The sequence below is a fragment of the Lepus europaeus genome, chromosome 3, assembly GCF_033115175.1.
Source record: "Lepus europaeus isolate LE1 chromosome 3, mLepTim1.pri, whole genome shotgun sequence".
NCBI classification, from domain to species: Eukaryota; Metazoa; Chordata; class Mammalia; order Lagomorpha; family Leporidae; genus Lepus; species Lepus europaeus.
The window spans coordinates 115,401,778-115,420,391 of record NC_084829.1 but is presented as its reverse complement, the minus strand read 5'-3'; the positions used below and the strand labels follow the sequence as shown (position 1 = coordinate 115,420,391).

Genomic DNA, 18,614 nt, shown 5'->3' with positions numbered 1-18,614 from the left:
CCAGTAATATCAAATGAGTATAAGGAAAATAATCCTTGCCTTTAGAAAGCAACTTTCTAAATTTCTGTGTTGCTGTTAGTTGCTGATCAGCATTATTAGAAAAAATCATCTGAACCATATCACTGGTAATAACTTCTTCCTAAAACACAAAAAAGAAAATTTAATTAATATTTAAATATTTCTTATAATATTTGCTGCATATACTACCTCTGAAATATGGTAGAGATACGTATTTTAAAAATTATACCTCTGGAATGGGTACAGTGGAAGTGATATCTGGATCCTGGATAGGACTTTCTAGCATAGATTCATCATTTCTGGGCAAGGAGACATTTCTGCGTTTGAACAACTGCAATAAAGAGAAATCACTTTCTATATTGAGCTTTCCATAAAACATTCAACCAATACACAATTCCATTCATCATCCAAATTAATAATATAATTATTAAAAATATTGTAAAAATTTAGTATTTCCAAAGTCATCAAGAATATTTGGGGGTTTCTGTTGCAATGTAGCAGATAAAGTTGCTCGCTGCCTGCAATGCTGGCATCCCATATCGGTGCCAGTTCATGTTCCTGCTGCTCCACTTATCATCCAGCTCCCTACTAATGGCCTGGGAAAAGTAGTGGAATATGACTCATATGTTTGGGTACCTGACACCCATGAGGGAGGATGGGATGAAGCTCCTGGTACCTGGTTCCGCTTGCCCAGTTGTGGCTGTTGCAGCCATCTGGGGAGTGATCCAGAGGATAAAAGATCTCTCTCTCTCTCTCTCTCTCTCTCTCTCAGTCTCTCTCTCTCTCACTTTCCCTTTCTCTCTGTAACTCTTTCAATAAAATAAATAAATTTTAAAGAAAGGTCTAAAATAGTTAAGAAAAATCAAGCTTTCTGGGACTTTGCACTCACAGACTGTTTTGAGTCATTTTTCAATCTCAGTTCTTTCACTAATGGTCTACCATAAGCAAAGCATATTTCACAGAATTTTGAAGGCATGTATTTCCAGAGTGGATTATGAGGTACCTAAAAATCTTCAAAGAAAATCGTAATTAGAAAGCATATAATGGGCAGTGTTTAAGATATTGCTTGGAATTCTCATATTCCATAATAGAATGCCTACATTTGAGTCTTGGCTGTATGCCAAGTTCCTCTTACTCCTGATATGCACCCTACAAGGCAGCAGGTGGTTTAAGTGCTTGGGTCCCTGCCACCCACATGGGAGACTGGGATTTGAGATCCGGGCCTGGCCCAGTTCTAATTTTTGATCTCTCTCTCTCTCTCTCTCTCATCTTGTCTCTCTGACCTTCAAATAAATAAAATTTTAAAAGCAAACCTGTTAGAGAATAACATGACATGTTAATAGACTTAGTATATCTGATTAACAAGGAATAGAAAACAATTCTCAGGAAAAATTTTTATTAATTCAATGGATAAAAATGAAAAAAAAAATGTGTGTGTGTGAGGTGGGTAGGGAGTAAAGTGACATAGTAGTATCACTAAGGAAGATTTGTAAGTACATCTCCTAAGTCAAAACTCAGGAAAAAAAATCTGGTTATGTATTTTTCAGTAGTTAAACAAGTAGTGCTCTTCAATCTGTACACAGATCTCCACCTAATCATTCATTTAACCACACTGTTTTGAGTACTGACTATAATATACTAAGGGCTGTGCTACATCCTACAGATAGGGAGATGTAACCATAGTTCTAAAACATGTATTTTTCTGCTTTCTTCATCAGTTTTAATTCATGTACATGTGGAACATACCCTCTCACTTATAAATATTTCTCAATGTAAGTATATTATGAGATACACCCTCTTAAATGATTTTCTAGTCTCGTATACAAAGAATAAACAGAGAAATTAAGACATATGGCTAGGAGACTACAAGAGGAATAGTATGAGTAGTAAACAAAAATGACTAGGGAGCCAGCATCATGGTATAGCAGGTTGACCCACTGTTTGTAATTGCCTATATCCCATAAGGGTGCCAATTTGAGTCCGGGCCGCTCCACTTCCAATCCAGCTCCCTGCTAATGGCCTGGGAAAAGCAACAAAAGATGGCTCAAAGGTTTAGGCCCCTACCACCTATGTGGGAGAATGGAAGAAGCCCCTGGCTCCTGGGTTCAGCCTGGTCCTGCCTTGGCCCTTGCTGCCATCTGGGGAGTGAACCAGCAGATGGAAGAATTCTCTCTGATGGAAGATATCTCTTTCTTTCTCCCCTATCTGTCCCTCTCTGTGTAACTCTGAGTTTCAAATAAATAAATAAATATTTTTTTAAAAAATGACTGTAAGTGACTTCAGGGCAAGAGCTATGAAAAACACAAAACAGCAAATAAATATAATTAACATATTTTGGGGAACAAATTTTATGATAGAAATGATTAAATAGACTCAAAAGTAAAAATTTCTTACCAGTGATCACATAGAAGGTTTATCAATAACAGAGAAAAGTCATTCCTCTCAGTGACTAAAAGCAATAAAGGATTTTTTAAAAGAATTTATTTATTAATTTGAGAGGTAGATTTACAGACAGAGAGAGGGAGAGACACAGAGAGAAAGGTCTTCCATCACTGTTTCACTCCCCAAATGGCAGCAATGGCCGGAGCTGTGTCCATCCGAAGCCAGGAGCCAGAAGGGTCTCTCACCTGGGTACAGGGGCCCAAGGACTTGTTTTCCCAGGCCATAGCAGACAGTTGGATTAGAAGAGGAGCAGCCAAGAAACAAACTGGTGCCCATATGGGATGCTGGCACCACAGGCAGAGGCTTAGCCTAGTAAGCCACAACATCAGCCCCCATAGTAGAGGAATTTGAATGTATTATTCCTGGAGTCTAAAAAACTAAAAATACATTGGCTACATTCAATTTCCTAAGATACTTTTTCATTTAAAACTGTCTAACATTCAGCAATACTAATTAAACTTTTAAAACCTCTAAAAAACTGTATTGCTAAACATAACTAATTATTTTTTTAAGAGTTATTTATTTTATTTGAAAGGCAGAATTACAGAGACAAAGAGAGATCTTCCACCTGCTGGTTTACTCTCCAAATGGCCACAATGGCCAGGTCTGGGCCAGGCCAAAGCCTCAAGTCAGTAGCTCTATCTGGGTCTCCCACATGGGTGCAGGGGCCCAAAGACTTGGGTCATCTTCTGGTGCTTTCCTAGGCATATTAGCAGGGAGATGGATTGAAAGTGGGGCAGCCAAGACTTGAACAGGCACCACCATGAGATACCAGCATCACAGACTGTTGCTTAACCAGTTAAGCCACAATGCCAGCCCCCACAATTAAATATTTAAATACACCTACCTGTTCTTCCCTCTTTTGTTTCCGAAGCTGTATTCCTTCTTCTTCTCTTCTTCTCCTCATCTCTTGAGGATTTAGAGCTTTATTCTTGTAACTTTTCATTCTATAGTTATCTTTCCCTGGACTAGCCATGGCATCTTAAGTGGAGAGAAGAAAACAGATACTGATAATTCTTTAAACAACACAGATGCTTACTCCAGGGGAATTAAATTCAAGCCTACTGATTGAATACACCATCAAAACCTATCCTGAAAACATAAACGATGAACACACTCTCACAGTCCCACAAGACTGGCATAAATGCACCAAATATTTTAGAAGTAACATATTTATCTTCATCTATTTTCTGCTGTTATATCAGACAGTTAAGGCTGGGCATTTATAAAGGAAAGAAGTTTATTTTCAATCACAATCATAAAGGCTGGAAGTCTTTCAGGGAGAGCCACTAGCTACTGCACACACAACAGAAAAGGAGACAGGAAAGTGGGCATGTGTAGAAGACAGACGATGACAAAGGTGTTGGCCTGCTTTGTGACAATCCTCTTTCCCTGAGAACTAATCCAGTCTTATCAGAAAGATAATAATCCCTTTTAAAAGACTCACCACCCAACAGCTTACTATTTTATTCTTTTTAGTATTTTCTTTTTCTACTTAATACCATTGGTTGAACGCTTAACACAGAATTATTCTTAACTGTTGAAATGCAATTGAAAATTGATCCCTGTTAAAAATAAAAGTAGGAATAAGAGAAGGAGGAGATGTACAATTTGGCAGACTCATAGAATGACAAATGCTCTAAACAGCACTCTGGCCTCAGAATCAGCCCTTAAGGCATTTGGATCAGGCTAAAAGGCCCATGAGAGCATTTCAGGCATGGAAAGCTAAGACACTGTGGCAAAAAATGACCTACACGAAAGATCTCTGTGAGTGACATCCTGGTGGAAAGAAGGGGCCATCAAAGAAGGAGGTACCTTCCTCTGAAGGGATGAGAGAATCTCCACTTTCATTATGGTCTTGTCTAAATAATGTCAGTTTGTGGACTCAAAAGGCTTCCATAGCCTTGGCAGCTCATGACAAGAGCCTTGGGTGATCACTGACATCATAAAGAAGAGTGTCAATTGTTAAATCCAGAATAGGATTCACTGTGCACTTGCTCTCCATGTAGGATCTCTGTTCTTGGGGTGTTGTACTATGAGAATTAATGGTACAACTAGTCTTCAAATGGTGCTTTACACTTTGTGTGGCTGTGTGGGTGCAAACTATTGAAATCTTTACTTAGTATACAGTTGATCCTCTGAATATAAAGATAATTAACAGTGAATCTTAATGAAGAATGGGATGGGAGAGGGAGTAGGAAGTGGGATGTTTTGGGGGTGGGAGGGTGGGTATGGGGCAAGAACATCTATAATCTAAAAGTTGTACTTATGAAATTTATATTTATTAAATAAAAGTTGAAAAACAAAAAAGACTCACCTCCCAATACCAATATACTGACAAACAAATCTCAGTTTCACTGGGGACAAACTACACTCAAACCAGGTTCTATGAAAACTTATATCCTTCACACATAGAAAATACAATTCCTTTCCCAAAATCTCAAACACGTTAATTCATCCTGGCAACAATGTAGATGTCCAAAGTTCAAGGTCTCTTCTGAGATTTAAGGCAAACTCCTTCCAGCCATGAGCATATAAGATCAAAACAAGTTACCTACTGCTGATGTACAACAGTGGAATACAGATAAGATAGATGTTACCATTCCAAAATGGAAACACTGGCCAAAAAAGCAGTAACTGGCCTAAAGCAAGTATATTACTAGGAGAGCAGACATCAAACCTCAAAACTGGCAAATACATTTTCATACCATCTGCTACCTCCTGGACAACTTGGGTCACCCAATACCTTAGAAAACCCTGAGCACACAATCAGCTTTTCTGGTCTTGGCTCATGTGGCTGATGTCTAGAGCTGGAGTCAGCTGACTGTATCTTTTCTAGGTAGGTGCTGTACACCACTGTGGGCTCAATAGTCTATAGTTCACAGAGTGATCCCAATTCCCTGGCTCCACTGGGCAATGCCCTAGTACAGATGTTCTGTGGTGACTTCAGCTCAGCAGCGGGTTTATGCCTGGACTCCCAGAAAATTTAATACATCCTTCGAAATCTAGGGGAAGGCTATTATACCTCCACAGCTCTTGAATACTTGTACCTGCAGAAGTAGCACCACAAGCATATGAATGCTACCAAGGCTTACTGGTTGTGCCTTCTGAGAGGCAGTTCAAAACATGGCACTGTTTAGTGTAGCTCTGGGCAGCACTGAATAGTCTGAGCCTATGATGTAGGTGGGAAAACTTGGAAGATCTCTGAAATTCCTTCAGGTCTTCTTTCCCTTTATCCTGATGAATACAGTGTGCAACTCCCTTCAATCTGAACAAATATCCTTGCTTTATTCTCCCAAACAAGTTTTTCCCTTCACATCAGGTGGCTATGTTCCAAATCTTTCCACTCTGCTTTTCTTTTAATTCCAAACTCTGTCTTTAAACCACTCCTTTGTTTCTGAATCTCAGCATGGGAAGTTAAAAGTAACCACGTGTCCCCTCTATATTTTGCATAGAAAATTCCCCCACCACATCTTCTGAACTCTTAAATTTGCCCTTCCACAAAGCCAAGAGCATGGACAGAATGCCACCAATGTCTTAATAAAAATGATAGCCTGCATTTCCATTTCCAGTATGATACTCCTAATTTCCATCTGAGATCTCAATAGCATGGCCTTTAACGTCCACATTTCTATCTGGTCACTACCATTTAAGCAGTCTATAAAAAGTTCCAGAATCTCCCTAGTCTTTTTGTGTTCTGAGTTCTCATCAGAATCACCCATAATCATCTTATTCCTCTAAACTCTTTCAATCTCTGCCCATTACTCAGTTCCCAAGCCACTTTCACACTTTCGAGTATTTAGTCTTAGCAAAAGTTCCACTTCCTGGTGTTAATTTTCTCAGTGCATATCTGTTGCTTTAGCAGAACATCCAAGACTGGGTGATTTATAAAGAAAAGTGAGGTTTATTTAATTCACAGTTCTAGGACCTAAAAAGGCACCAATATCTCCTTAGCTTTCAGGAGAGATTCATGCTGCTCCATGTGTGATGAAAAGCAGAAGGGCATGTAGGTGTGGGTAATGAAGAGAAGACAAAGGAGTTGACCCATTTTATAATAACCCACTCTGGAGAATCAAATCTTTAAGGCCCTAACTCCCAACGCCCCTCCATTGGCAACTAAATTTCAATATTGGTTTTGGTGGGGACAAACCATATGCATATCATAGCAATATTAAACAAATAAGAGATTCTGATCTAAACACAAAGTCCCCTTATTTCACTGATTCTAAGATACAACATCCTTCATCTCTCTCCCTCACTCCAATTTTAACCTTTCTTAAGTAGGTTGCACTGTACATTCACTGTGAGTCAGGATATAATCATCAACTAATAGTGCTTAAAACAAAACAAAACAAAACAAAAAACCTTCTAAGTTATAGCTTCTGGCAAAAATCAAAAAAAGCCAGCACTGAAGTGTCTTCTTTTCAATTTTTTTTTTTTTTTTTTTTTTGACAGGCAGAGTGGATAGTGAGAGAGAGAGACAGAGAGAAAGGTCTTCCTTTTTGCCATTGGTTCACCCTCCAATGGCCGCTGCGGCCGGCACATCGCGCTGATCCAAAGCTTGGAGCCAGGTGCTTCTCCTGGTCTCCCATGGATTGCAGGGCCCAAGGACTTGGGCCATCCTCCACTGCCTTCCCGGGCCATAGCAGAGAGCTGGCCTGGAAGAGGGGCAACCAGGATAGAATCCGGCGCCCCAACCGGGACTAGAACCCGGTGTGCCAGCGCTGCAAGGCGGAGGATTAGCCTGTTGAGCCACGGCGCTGGCCTTATTTTCAATTAAAAGTATTAGGACTGAGTAAGCACATCTCAACCATTTATTGGAGCCTGGTTTCTTTCACTAAAACATGGCCTTAAGAACTAAAGCCACAAGGGCCATGACTTGTGTTATGACTGCAATACCAGTTTTTTAGTACTTTAGTATAATTAGTTCTTTTGAAATATTGAAATATTTATGCATTTCATTTTTAGTTTTATTTCAACATATCTTAAAATATGAACATTAATACAAATATTTTATTATAAAATTTTAAATCTGAAACATGTACAAGTTTTACTTGTTAAGAATGAATTATAAGCTTCCAAATAATCTAACAGAATTACCTTAAATTTAGGTATTATAAGATACGAATATCAAAATGCTCATATTATAACCTATGCTACATTCACACACAAAGAAAACAATCATTCTACTTAAGATTAACGTGAGAGATCATTAGTGACTAGTTAATATGTTATTCTGAAAAATTCAGAGGATATACTCATGTCCAACTAGATAGAACACTGTGATTAATCAGCTTATGAAGTAAACACAGGAAATGAAGAGGCTGGCATCCAGCTTCCATCTGTGAAGTAGATGAAATACACCAAAAAAATTGGCAATTTTTTAATTTACTTATTGAAAGGCAAGGAGATACAGAGATTCAGGCAGGCAGATATCTCTCATCCACAATGTGGGCATCCCAAATGCCCACAACAGCCAGGGTGGAACCAAGCCACAGCCAGTAGCCAAAACTAAATTCAGGTCTCCCACATGGGTGGCAGGGCCAAAACCACTTGAGCCATCATCAGCTGTCTTCCAAAGTGTTCATTAGCAGGAAGCTGGAATTGGGAGTGGAGCTGAGACTCATACCCAAACATCCCAACACTGGATGCAGGTGTCCCAAGTGGACTCTAAACTGCTATGCTAACCACCTGCCCTAGTGAATCTCATTGTGAGTAGTACATTAACACATATGCATCAACTTCAGTGAGAGCACAGAAGATATAGCAACAAGCTGTATACCTTAGGATTCTCTGAAAGGCTTCACGGTTACCCTATCTTAAAGGATAAACAGAAATTTGCCAGGGAAGAGGATGGAAAGTGAGAAGGGAGAAAACATTCATTTCAAGCAAAGAGGATGGAAGACAAAGCAAAGTGTTTGAAGAAGCCTAGCACAGCCACAGAACAGTAAGAAATCTAGTGTACCTAAGCAAGAAGATGCTTGTGAGAAGCCTTAAAGTGAGGATACACGGTTTTGCAATTCAGTTGAAAAATCTGGACTTTCAGTGTGCCGCCACCGGGGCCCATGGCCGCTCAGGTCTGTTTCTTGGTGCCTGCTCCTGCCCAGCACCCGCAAACCCAGGCTACAGCAAGGGTGTACCAGAAGTCAGGAGTGAGCCTGCTTGGCAGAGGGCTCCCAAACCACCACCCCCCATCTGAAGAAATGAGTGGTGAATTGGTCCCAAGTAAAAGCACCATGTGTTTTTCCAACTTACCCTTTTCCCTGACAAACAATGACCTATACGGGATATTTTCCAAGTATGGCAAAGTTGTAAAGGTTACTATAATGAAAGATAAAGATACCAGGAAGAGTAAAGGGGTTGCATTCATTTTGTTTTTGGATAAAGACTGCGCAAAACTGCACCAGAGCTCTATCTCTCCCTCTCACTGTCTGTAACTCTACCTCTCAAATAAATAAAAAAATCTTTGAAAAATAAAAAACTGCACCAGCGCGATACACAACAGTTCTTTGGTAGAGTGATTAAAGCAAGCATTGCTAACAACAAGGAAAGAGCAGCTGAATTCATCCTAAGATGAAACTACTTTGATAAATCCGAATGCTATGAATGTGGGGAAAGTGGACACTTAAGTTATGCCAGTCCTAAAAATATGCTTGGAGAACGTGACCTTCCAAATAAGAAAGTAAAAAAGAATTAAAAAAAAAAAAAAGAAAAAAGAAAGTTCCTGAACCAGAAGAAGAAATCGAGGAAGTAGAAGAAAGTGAAGATGAAGGGGACGATCCTGCTCTGGACAGCCTCAGCCAGGCATAGCCTTTCAGCAAGCCAAACCTGAAGACGAACAAAGAAAAGGGAAACCCAGTTCAGGGGGTCCCTCAACATCAGATGAACAGGATGCATAAGGATAAAGAAAAACACGTATTTCAGTGATGAGGATAGCACAGTGACTGAAATTACATTTACTGTGTAAATATCCCTAAAACATGAAAGTCTTAGAGCACAAAGTGTAGCTGAGGACTATGGTTACTTTTAGAATTTGAGCATAAAAACACTTAATACCAAACAGTTTTTTTTACTAGAAAACAGTTCATAGGAAATTTAAAAATAAATAGAAAGTATTATGTTTCTATCTTGCCTAAGCACAGTATAGTTTGCACATCCCTAATCTGAAATCCTAAACACTGCAAAATCTGAAGCCTTTTCAGTGCCAACACAGTGTCTCAAGTAGGACATCATGACAATGTTATTACACATCCTATGTAAAATTACCTTCAGGCTTTGTACATAAAGTTTATATAAAACATAAATGAAGTTCATATTTAGACTTAGTTCCTATCCCTGCGATATCTCATTACGTCCGTGCAACTACAAAATCCAGAAAAACCTGGAATCCAAATACTTCCGGTCCCAAATATTTCAGATAAGGGATACACAACCTGTACTAAAAATCAGAATTTGTTAGTAATAATCTGGAAAGAGCTAATTTTAATAAAAATAAGAAAGTATTATAATAAAACTGCTACCATCCCATGAGAAAAAGGTATTAAAGTGATTTATTTGAGATGTTCATTTCAAAACTTGTGTCTGGTTTACATAGCTTTCAAAATTTAATCTTCAAAACAAATACTTTATAAAATGTTAAACTTTTTCAAAAGAACTTTGTCTTTAAAAAAAAAAGTCTGGACTTGATTCTAAGGAATAGAATTAGATTCCATGATTATTAGCTTGAGCCATTTCAGATAATATTATGACAAAATAACTCAATACAAGGAATACAAGTGGGAGATCACCAAAATGGTTATTTTGTTTACTTCTCTACTTGTTTCTGAAACAAGAATAATGAATTCAGTTAGTATTTTATTTTATATTTTCAAACAGTAAAAATCACTTTTATTATATGGTTCTATGAATTTAATAAATGCACAGGAATATAACTATCATTATCAAGACACAGAACAGTTCTTTCACACCCAAAACTCCTTCATGTTGCTCCTATTACTCCTTCTTCCACAATTTATACCCGGCAACGACTGACTTATTCTCCATCCCTATAGTTCTGTCTGCCTTTTCTTGAACTTCACATAAATGGAATCATTTAATTGTAGTCTTTTGAAACCAGCTTCTTTCGTTTAGAATAGTATTTGAAAGTAATATACATCTCTGGCATATATCAATTGCTTACTGTATTATAGTTTATGCATTTACAAATTGAATGACATGTGAGTAGTTTCCCAGTTTTGGTAGTTATGAATAAATTTTCTACATTCATGTGCAGGTGTTTATGTAAACCTAAGTCTGGGTTTTCATTTATCTTGGGTAAATATCTAGGAATAGGATTTGTGGAAAATATGTTAAGTTTTGTTTCACTTTTTAAAAAATCACCAAACTGTTTTCCAAAGTGTCTATACCATCTTAGCATTCCCATCAGAGTTCTGAACAGGGTAAATTGGGCCAAAATGTTAGTTGTTTAATTATGCTCAGTATATATAATTGAGTAAAATAAAATGTTCATGAAAAGAAGTCTCAAAATATTTCATATTTGATCACATACTCTTATACATACAAAATGTGTGTATTAATTCTCAATCTGTAAGTATTATCACTAATATTTCACCCCGTTTAAAATTCACACACAAAAAATAAACTTTTAAAGAAGGAGTAGTTTCAAAAGGTAAATAATCAGAACTTTTAATATTTTCTACCCCCATCTGATTGAATTACCGTGGACCTCACTTCCTCACCCCATAGGCACACACCAACTAGACACTAGTTCCCAGACTCTTAACCTGGGCAGTCAAATCTTTCAATATAAATCTCCTAACCAAATAAAAGGCAGTCCCCACAAGCATATATCATTTGTTCCTTTTTCGTCTATTGTACAACTTCCTGCTTCCTTTTTAACTGTGGATCCTCGCTGTATTGCTTTAACAGGGATAAATTAGGGCCAAGGAACATTATTCCTAAAGTTGCCCCACTCAATGGAATTCTTCGTTCACTGGGAAAAAAAAAAAAGTTTAAAGACTGTAAGCTGGAGTCTCATCAAAGTTATTTTAAATATAAGAAATGCTATTTAAATATTTTTAAAGTTCTTCAACGGAGGCATTTTTTCATTCACTCATAAGCTTATTTTTTATCCAGCTCCTGAGAAAACCATGTTGAAGGTGGGTAAATAACTGGAACCTGAACTTACGAGTTGTTTTGCTAATTTCTATCAACAGAAATCCTTATGCCAGTAAAGCTTTCATTTCTATGCGTCTGGGTTCCTCGTGGGTAAAAATTACAGGACTGTACATGGGAGAAGTGTTGACTGGAGCCCTTGCAAGCAAGCAAGCAGCACCTAGGTCTATGAAGACACAAGTCCTACAAAACTTGAGTCATCAGTAGCGCCATAATTAAGAGACAAGTCTGAAGTCTTTTTGTTGCTTTTTGGTTGTTCCAAAAGCTCAAGAGTAAATGCCAGTGTCACACTCCTCTGAAGTTATCAGAACGCCCTTTCCAATGCTTTGATCTCTCAAACATTATCTGCGAACACCGTTAAGTTTTCATCTTGGCATGGAGCTGACAGGCTCTCAGAGAGAAGCGCTAACACACGTCTGCAGAAGTCGGGCTGAGCTCGTGCAGCCTCCCAGGTGGGAGGAGGGCGGCTGGAGGGAGTGGGTGCGGCACCTAAGCTCTGGGACCGGGACCGGCCTCTTCCCCCGACACTGTGGCACCCCCACGAGCTGCAGGACCTGGCCGCTTGGAAGCAGAAACGGGTGGCAACGTTTGGCGAGATCGCGGATCGAGAACTAGCGAGAAACGGTGTGGCCGGGCGGCGACAGCAGGCGACCGGCAGCCCACGGCTCCCGCGGAGGACCAACCGGGCCGGGCAGCGAATCTGGAATCGCCTCGCCTTCGCCTCGGAAAGCGAAAGGTGTGGCTGCCACGCCCCCCACGACCACAGTCGCCTCGGCGAAACCTGAGACACTCCGGCAAAGCCAGGTCCGGAACCGTTCGCGAGGCAAGGGGCACATAAAAAGTAGCCCAGGCGCTGGCAGCACCCAAAGGGACCAAGCCCAACACCCCCCCCAACCTGGTCCTGTCACTCCCACTTACCCATTAACGTGGTACTCTCCTGTGCCCTGACTTCCCACCTCCCGGCGGTGACGGCTGCTGCGAGTGACAGACGGACGGCCACTCCGCCCCTACCGCGGAGGGCAGCGCGCCGGTTCGAAATCCAAGATGGCGGTCACCTGCGCCCCTTCCCTGAGACCCCGAGTCTCGGTTCCCAGAAGCCCTTGCAGGCGGCGGCGGTGGCGGCGGCGGCGAGCGCAGGAGGAGGCGTGGCCGCCCAGATCAGCCCAGTGCTCCGCGGCCCCAGCCGCGCTCGGGCGCGTGGGCGCCTGCGCCAACCCCTGGATTTTAGTGGCCGCTGATTGTGGGGGAGGGACGGTTATAACGTGTTTGCCAGGGCTAGTAGTTGAAAAATAAACAGAGGGGAGGTATGTGTGACCAAGAAAGGAAGGAAATTTTAACACAGGAAACCTAGACAGAACTTTCTGAAATATTAACAGGATTTTATCCGCCTTAAACACCTGGCCACTCTGACATTCATATTTCCCTCTTCCTCTCCTTCCAGAGAAGAAGGAACAATGGCCAGCCTGTATACAAAAAACAAAACTCTAACCTATAACCTGAAGCAAGGAATCCAGCAAGAAACCTGTTATGCACAAGAACAAATCAGGCCAACCAGTGACTCCTTGTAGAAGTCAGCCCAACGTGGCCAGGACTTCACAGTTAACTGACGGCCTCCCTAATTTTTGTCTCCACTCCCAATTAAAGACAAACTATAGAGAGCCAAATGTGCCTTCACTCCTATGTTACTACATTCAACACCCCGCTTCTACCTAGCCCACCAATCAGGACGTATCTGAGTCAGATAGTGGTGGCTGACTCCCTCACTATTGTCACTGCTGAACAAATTTGTTGTTCCTGCTTCTCATTTAGGTGGTCTCCATTTGTTTCCACACACCTGAAGATGACTCTAGAGTATGTCTCCCTTCTGAGTAGACTTGGAATGTGTGTCTCTTCAGCAAGATCGGGGGTTTCTCAACCCCACTGAACCTTTACATCCCTAATCAATTAGTCATTAGATATCATGGAATCAAACCCAAGGAAGGTGCCCAATCTTGAGTGAGACAGCTCCCTTTAACCAGAGGACAATTTCTGGAGTGCAACCTGACCTAGAACCCTTAGCAGTATGGGAATAAGTGCGTTAGTCCTAAGGATTTGAGCAGTGCACCATAGATAAACACCACACACTTGTTCAGTTTTCCACAGACAAACCAAAACCTTCTTTCACTTCATGTCCACTCTTTCTCATCCCCTTTCCTGAGCCCTCCTCCTCTACCAGCCTCTAAATCTTCATTTCCCAGGCCTGTTGTATTCACTCACTGCAGTGTCATGAAAGTGTACCTACCTACAACTTCTTTCTGCCAAATTAAAACCTCAGCCCTTGAGGTCCAAACTCATATATGCAACTTCCACTTGGATGACTGATGGCATCCCATATTTGATAACTCAAAACATATTTATTGATCCCTTTCCACTCTTACCCACCTCATTTTTTCTTTTTTTCTATTTCTGTAATGATGTCACCATGAAGCCAAATGCTTCATCTATAAAACCTAGAAATTATCATCTATCTTTTCCTTTCTTTAGGATCTATTTACAAAATCACCTTCATCTGCTTAGTCTGTCTGCTGACATCTGCTCCAGTGTTTCATCATCTCTTTCATAAACTCACTGTCCTGATAAGCAGTTTCTGCCCATCTTGACTCCTTTACAATTTATTTCCTAACCACAAGGCAGAGTAATTTAAAATTAATATTTTATTTATTTTAACAAAATATAATTAAATATCTCTATAACTCCAATATTACAAAGTTTTTTTGTGTAAAGGTTAACACTTCTCTCCCTGACCTTCCCAAATTGCCACTCTCAAGGAGCTACCATTTTAAAATTGCTTATTTCATTCATATTCTGGAATCATATATTTATATTGATATTTCTTTTATATTTTTAAAAATATTTTAAAAGTTTCATACCTAATATATTGCTAATCTTTTTTATGAGATGCTGATTTATCATTCAAAGCTATACTAGCTTTCCAACATGTGTGCACAAACACACATACACACAACTTCCTCATCTCACATCCTCTTATATATAGTTCTATCAAAATTATTTTGGTTAATATATATGTAAATCATTTATATTAATAGTGATCAAAGCTGTACCTCATGGTATGCTATAATTAATTTTATTTTCTTCTTTACATAGCATTTTTATTGTTCTAAATTTAATGACCACTTGTTTTCTATTATCATTTGCTCAGTTTTCTATATGTTCATCATTAATCCATCATCAAACACACCACTAAATGTATGCATTAGTTTCCTATTGGTGTTATAGTAAATTGCCACAAATTTATTGGTTTAAAACAACAGAGATTTTATTGTCTTATACTTTTAGAGGCCAGAAGTCCAAAATAGGTATTACTGAGCCAAAATCAAGGTTCTGGCAAAGCTATGTTCTTTCTTGAGGCTGTTGGGAAAATCTATTTCCTTGCCTTTTCCAGTCCTTAAGTTTCCTGAATTCCTTGGCTTACATATCCTTTCATTAATCACATCACTCTGGCTTCTGCTTTTGTTGTTGGGACTCCTTTGAAACTGGCCTTCATGTTACCTTTGTATAAGCACAACTGTGACTATTTTGTGCCCACCAGATAATCTCCCTGTCTCAAGATCCTTAGCTTAATCATATCGCAGGCAGTTTTGTTATGTAAGGTAACATACTCACAATTCCTGAGAATTAGAATTAGAATATGGACATCTTGGAGGGCCGCTACTCTGTTGACCACAGGGCATAATTCTTTCTCTCAATGTAGTCATGGGCTTGAGGTGATCTGTAAATTGCTTCTTCCCTCCCTCTGTTTATCCTTCCTCCACTTCCTCCCTCCCTTCCTTCCTTTTTCCTGTCTTCCTTTCCTCCCTCCCATTCTTCCCTCATTTTTATGTAACTTCTTTTCAAATTGTACATCTTTGCTTTTTGTTTCCTTCCTTATTTTCGTGGAATCTTCCTGGGAAAGAATGAACAAAGAATAATGTTTTGGGGGCTGGTGCTATGGTGCAGAAGGTTAAAGCCCTGGCCTGAAGCACCAGCATCCCATATGGGCGCTGGTTCTAGTACTGGCTGCTCCTTTTCCAATCCAGCTCTCTGCTATGACCTGGGAAAGCAGTAGAAGATGGTCCAAGTCCTTGGGCCCCTGCACCCATGTGGGAGATCCAAGGAAACTCCTGGCTCCTGGCTTCGGATCAGCGCAGCTCCGGCCATTGCAGCCATCTGGGGAGTGAACCAGCAAATGGAAGACCTCTCTCTCTCTCTCTCTCTCTCTCTCTCTCTCTTTCTCTGCCTCTCTCTGTAACTCTTTCAAATAAATAGAATAAATCGTGAAAAAAAATTTTTTTTGAAAAAAAAAAAAAGAATAATGTTTTGAGGGGTGTGCATTGTGGTATAGCAGGTAAAGCTGCCACCTGCTGTGCTGACATCCTATATGGATGCCAGTTCAAGCCTGGCTGATCCCAGCTTCCGATCCAGCTCCCAGCTGATACACCTGGAAATGCAGTAAAAAATGGCCCAAGCCCTTGGGCCCCTGCATCCACGTGGGAGCCCTGGAAGAAGCTCCTGGATCCTGGATCAGCTCAGCTCTGGCCATTGTGGCCATCTGGGGAGTGAACTAGTCAGTGGATGGAAGACCTCTCTCTCTCTCTGCCTCTGACTCTCTGTAACTCTGCTTTTCAAATAAATAAATAAATCCTTTTAAAACATTTAAAAAATAAAAAAGAATAATGTTTTGAAACATTACCTTCAATTTCATTTCTTTGATCATTAATTTCCAAATTTGTTTTCCTGATACTCCTTTCCATATCTCTTTTTGCTCAATGTGGGACCCAACTTATCATTTGACATTTTTTTCTTCTATTTTCCAACCATTATTCTGATAAATTTCTTGAGATTTATCTCTTAGGCTTATATTTAGATATGTATTTTAAACCTAGAACTGTAATTTATTTACAATAATCATTTCCTATTTTTGATTCAGAACATATTTCTGAATATGGGAATATTAATTTTTTCGATATTTCATTTTTTTCTCCCTTCTTTGAGATTTTTCAGAATTCACTTTCATTTTTTAATTGTTTTGTTTTCCACCTTTCCTGTCATTGGTTGTACTCAAATGCCTAATGATTCATGAGTATCTATTCATATTGAAGAATAATTCACTAAAGAAAATTATTGGAAGCTATACATTCATGGTGCTTTTTTTTTTTTTTTTTGACAGGCAGAATGGACAGTGAGAGAGAGAGGTCTTCCTTTGCCATTGGTTCATCTTCCAATGGCTGCTGCGGCCGGCGCGCTGCGGCCGGCACACCGCGCTGATCCGAAGGCAGGAGCCAGGTGCTTCTCCTGGTCTCCCATGGGGTGCAGGGCCCAAGGACTTGGGCCATCCTCCACTGCACTCCCTGGCCACAGCAGAGAGCTGGCCTGGAAGAGGGGCAACCAGGACAGAATCCGGTGCCCCGACCGGGACTAGAACCTGGTGTGCCGGCGCCGCAAGGCGGAGGATTAGCCTGTTGAGCCGCGGGGTGCTTTCTTACTCACCAATCCACCAATCGATGGCCTTCTAACAGAGTGTTGAAATGGGACCTGGCTACTCCACTGGAGAACTTTCTAAAAGTCCATGTATCTGTAAATATTTTCTCTTGGGGCAATCTATTTCTCTGGGGAGAAGCTTTCCAACCTCCTGCCTTGGAAGCATAAATCAGATATCAGAATATGAAGCAAGGGGTGTTCATAATTTAGTAATTTACTTTTCCGTACTCCTTCCCTCCAACCATTTTCAGTCCAGAGGCTTTATTCATCTCTGCACCTCTGGGTTTATAGCCTTCCTGGTGTGTGACTATTTTCTTCTTGGAGTAAGCTTGTAGCCTTCTGCCTGCCTGGGGAGGGAAGATGAGTCACTTGGCAGCTGCTTTTGGAAGAAATCTGGAGGTGGGTTTCTAACTGCTCCTTATTTAGACTTTTAGCAAAATGTTACTTTTTTTTCTTAGTCTCAGATTTCAACATCTTTCATCTGGTCTTTAATTTACAAACATTTCCAGATTTCTGGGGTTATGAATTAACTCATTTTTTGTTGACTTCTCATCTTAGCTAAGGTAATTGTTGTTTTATGGAAACCTCATTAGCTTGTTTTTATTTTTTACTCTTCTATTGTCATTTTAATATATTTTAAAGGGCAAGGAAATATAAGTGTACATATCCAATCTGCTATGTTTCACCACAACTACCTAGAATAAATTATAAAAATATCAAGTATAACATTAGATATCACCTTCTTATTTAAATCCAATAGCTTTCAACAAGATCCTATATGATTTTGCCCCTGCATATAACTTTGACTTCCTCTTGTAATAACTCTCTCCCCTTGTATATTATGCTCTGAACATATTCTTTTTGCTCTCACTTTATGCCTTCATTCTTATTTTATCTGCCAGAAATGCTCTTCATCCTGTTGATGTAAGATTTGTTCTTCAACACGCTCATCTGAGAGACCTTTTCCAACAGTATTCATATTTATGAACTCGATTTTTATTTTCTTCATAGCACTTATTGTAATCTCTTTATTTATTTTCTTTGCCTCATTGGAATGTCGACTTATAATGTCCTGGATTTTGTATGTTCTGATTGCTGCTGTAGCTCCTGTTCTGAGCAGAATGCCTTTCCAGACATGCAGTCTGTAACTGTTGAATTAAATAAGGACTAATGACAAAAATAAGGTACTTGTGACCTCCTAACCTTGAGTTAAAAACCTTAGTTATCTCCACCTGTGGAGCCTAGTGTGGCGCTTGACACCTAATGCTAATATTAGAACTGAGTGCTAGCCCGCCAGGCCCTGGGCAATTAAGTACTGTCCACAGCTGCTTGCCCTAGGGCTCTTCCTGTGAATTCACTCAGACTGACTCTGAAAGAACCCACAGCCTAATGATTTTTCTAACAAATCAGGAGTTAGGGCCCCTATGGGAGAATGAAGGAAACAATGCTGCAGTGACTACGAC

The 18,614-nt window shown here is 40.0% G+C and overlaps 1 protein-coding gene and 1 pseudogene across 1 annotated transcript in view; one reads left to right on the top strand and one right to left on the bottom strand.

Moving 5' to 3' along the window:
• Positions 1-12,722, bottom strand: part of KPNA5 (karyopherin subunit alpha 5) — a 78,807-nt gene extending 66,085 nt beyond the window's left edge. Inside the window, exons 1-4 of the mRNA XM_062186663.1 lie at positions 12,553-12,722; positions 3,308-3,441; positions 248-349; positions 40-139 (exon numbers count right to left, since the gene is read on the bottom strand). Coding sequence (XP_062042647.1) covers positions 40-139; positions 248-349; positions 3,308-3,441; positions 12,553-12,556 — 340 coding nt within the window. The 5' untranslated portion in view covers positions 12,557-12,722. The remainder of the gene's footprint in view (positions 1-39; positions 140-247; positions 350-3,307; positions 3,442-12,552) is intronic.
• LOC133756358 (zinc finger CCHC-type and RNA-binding motif-containing protein 1-like) lies at positions 8,664-11,841 on the top strand (annotated as a pseudogene).
• Positions 12,723-18,614: the final 5,892 nt, after the last annotated feature.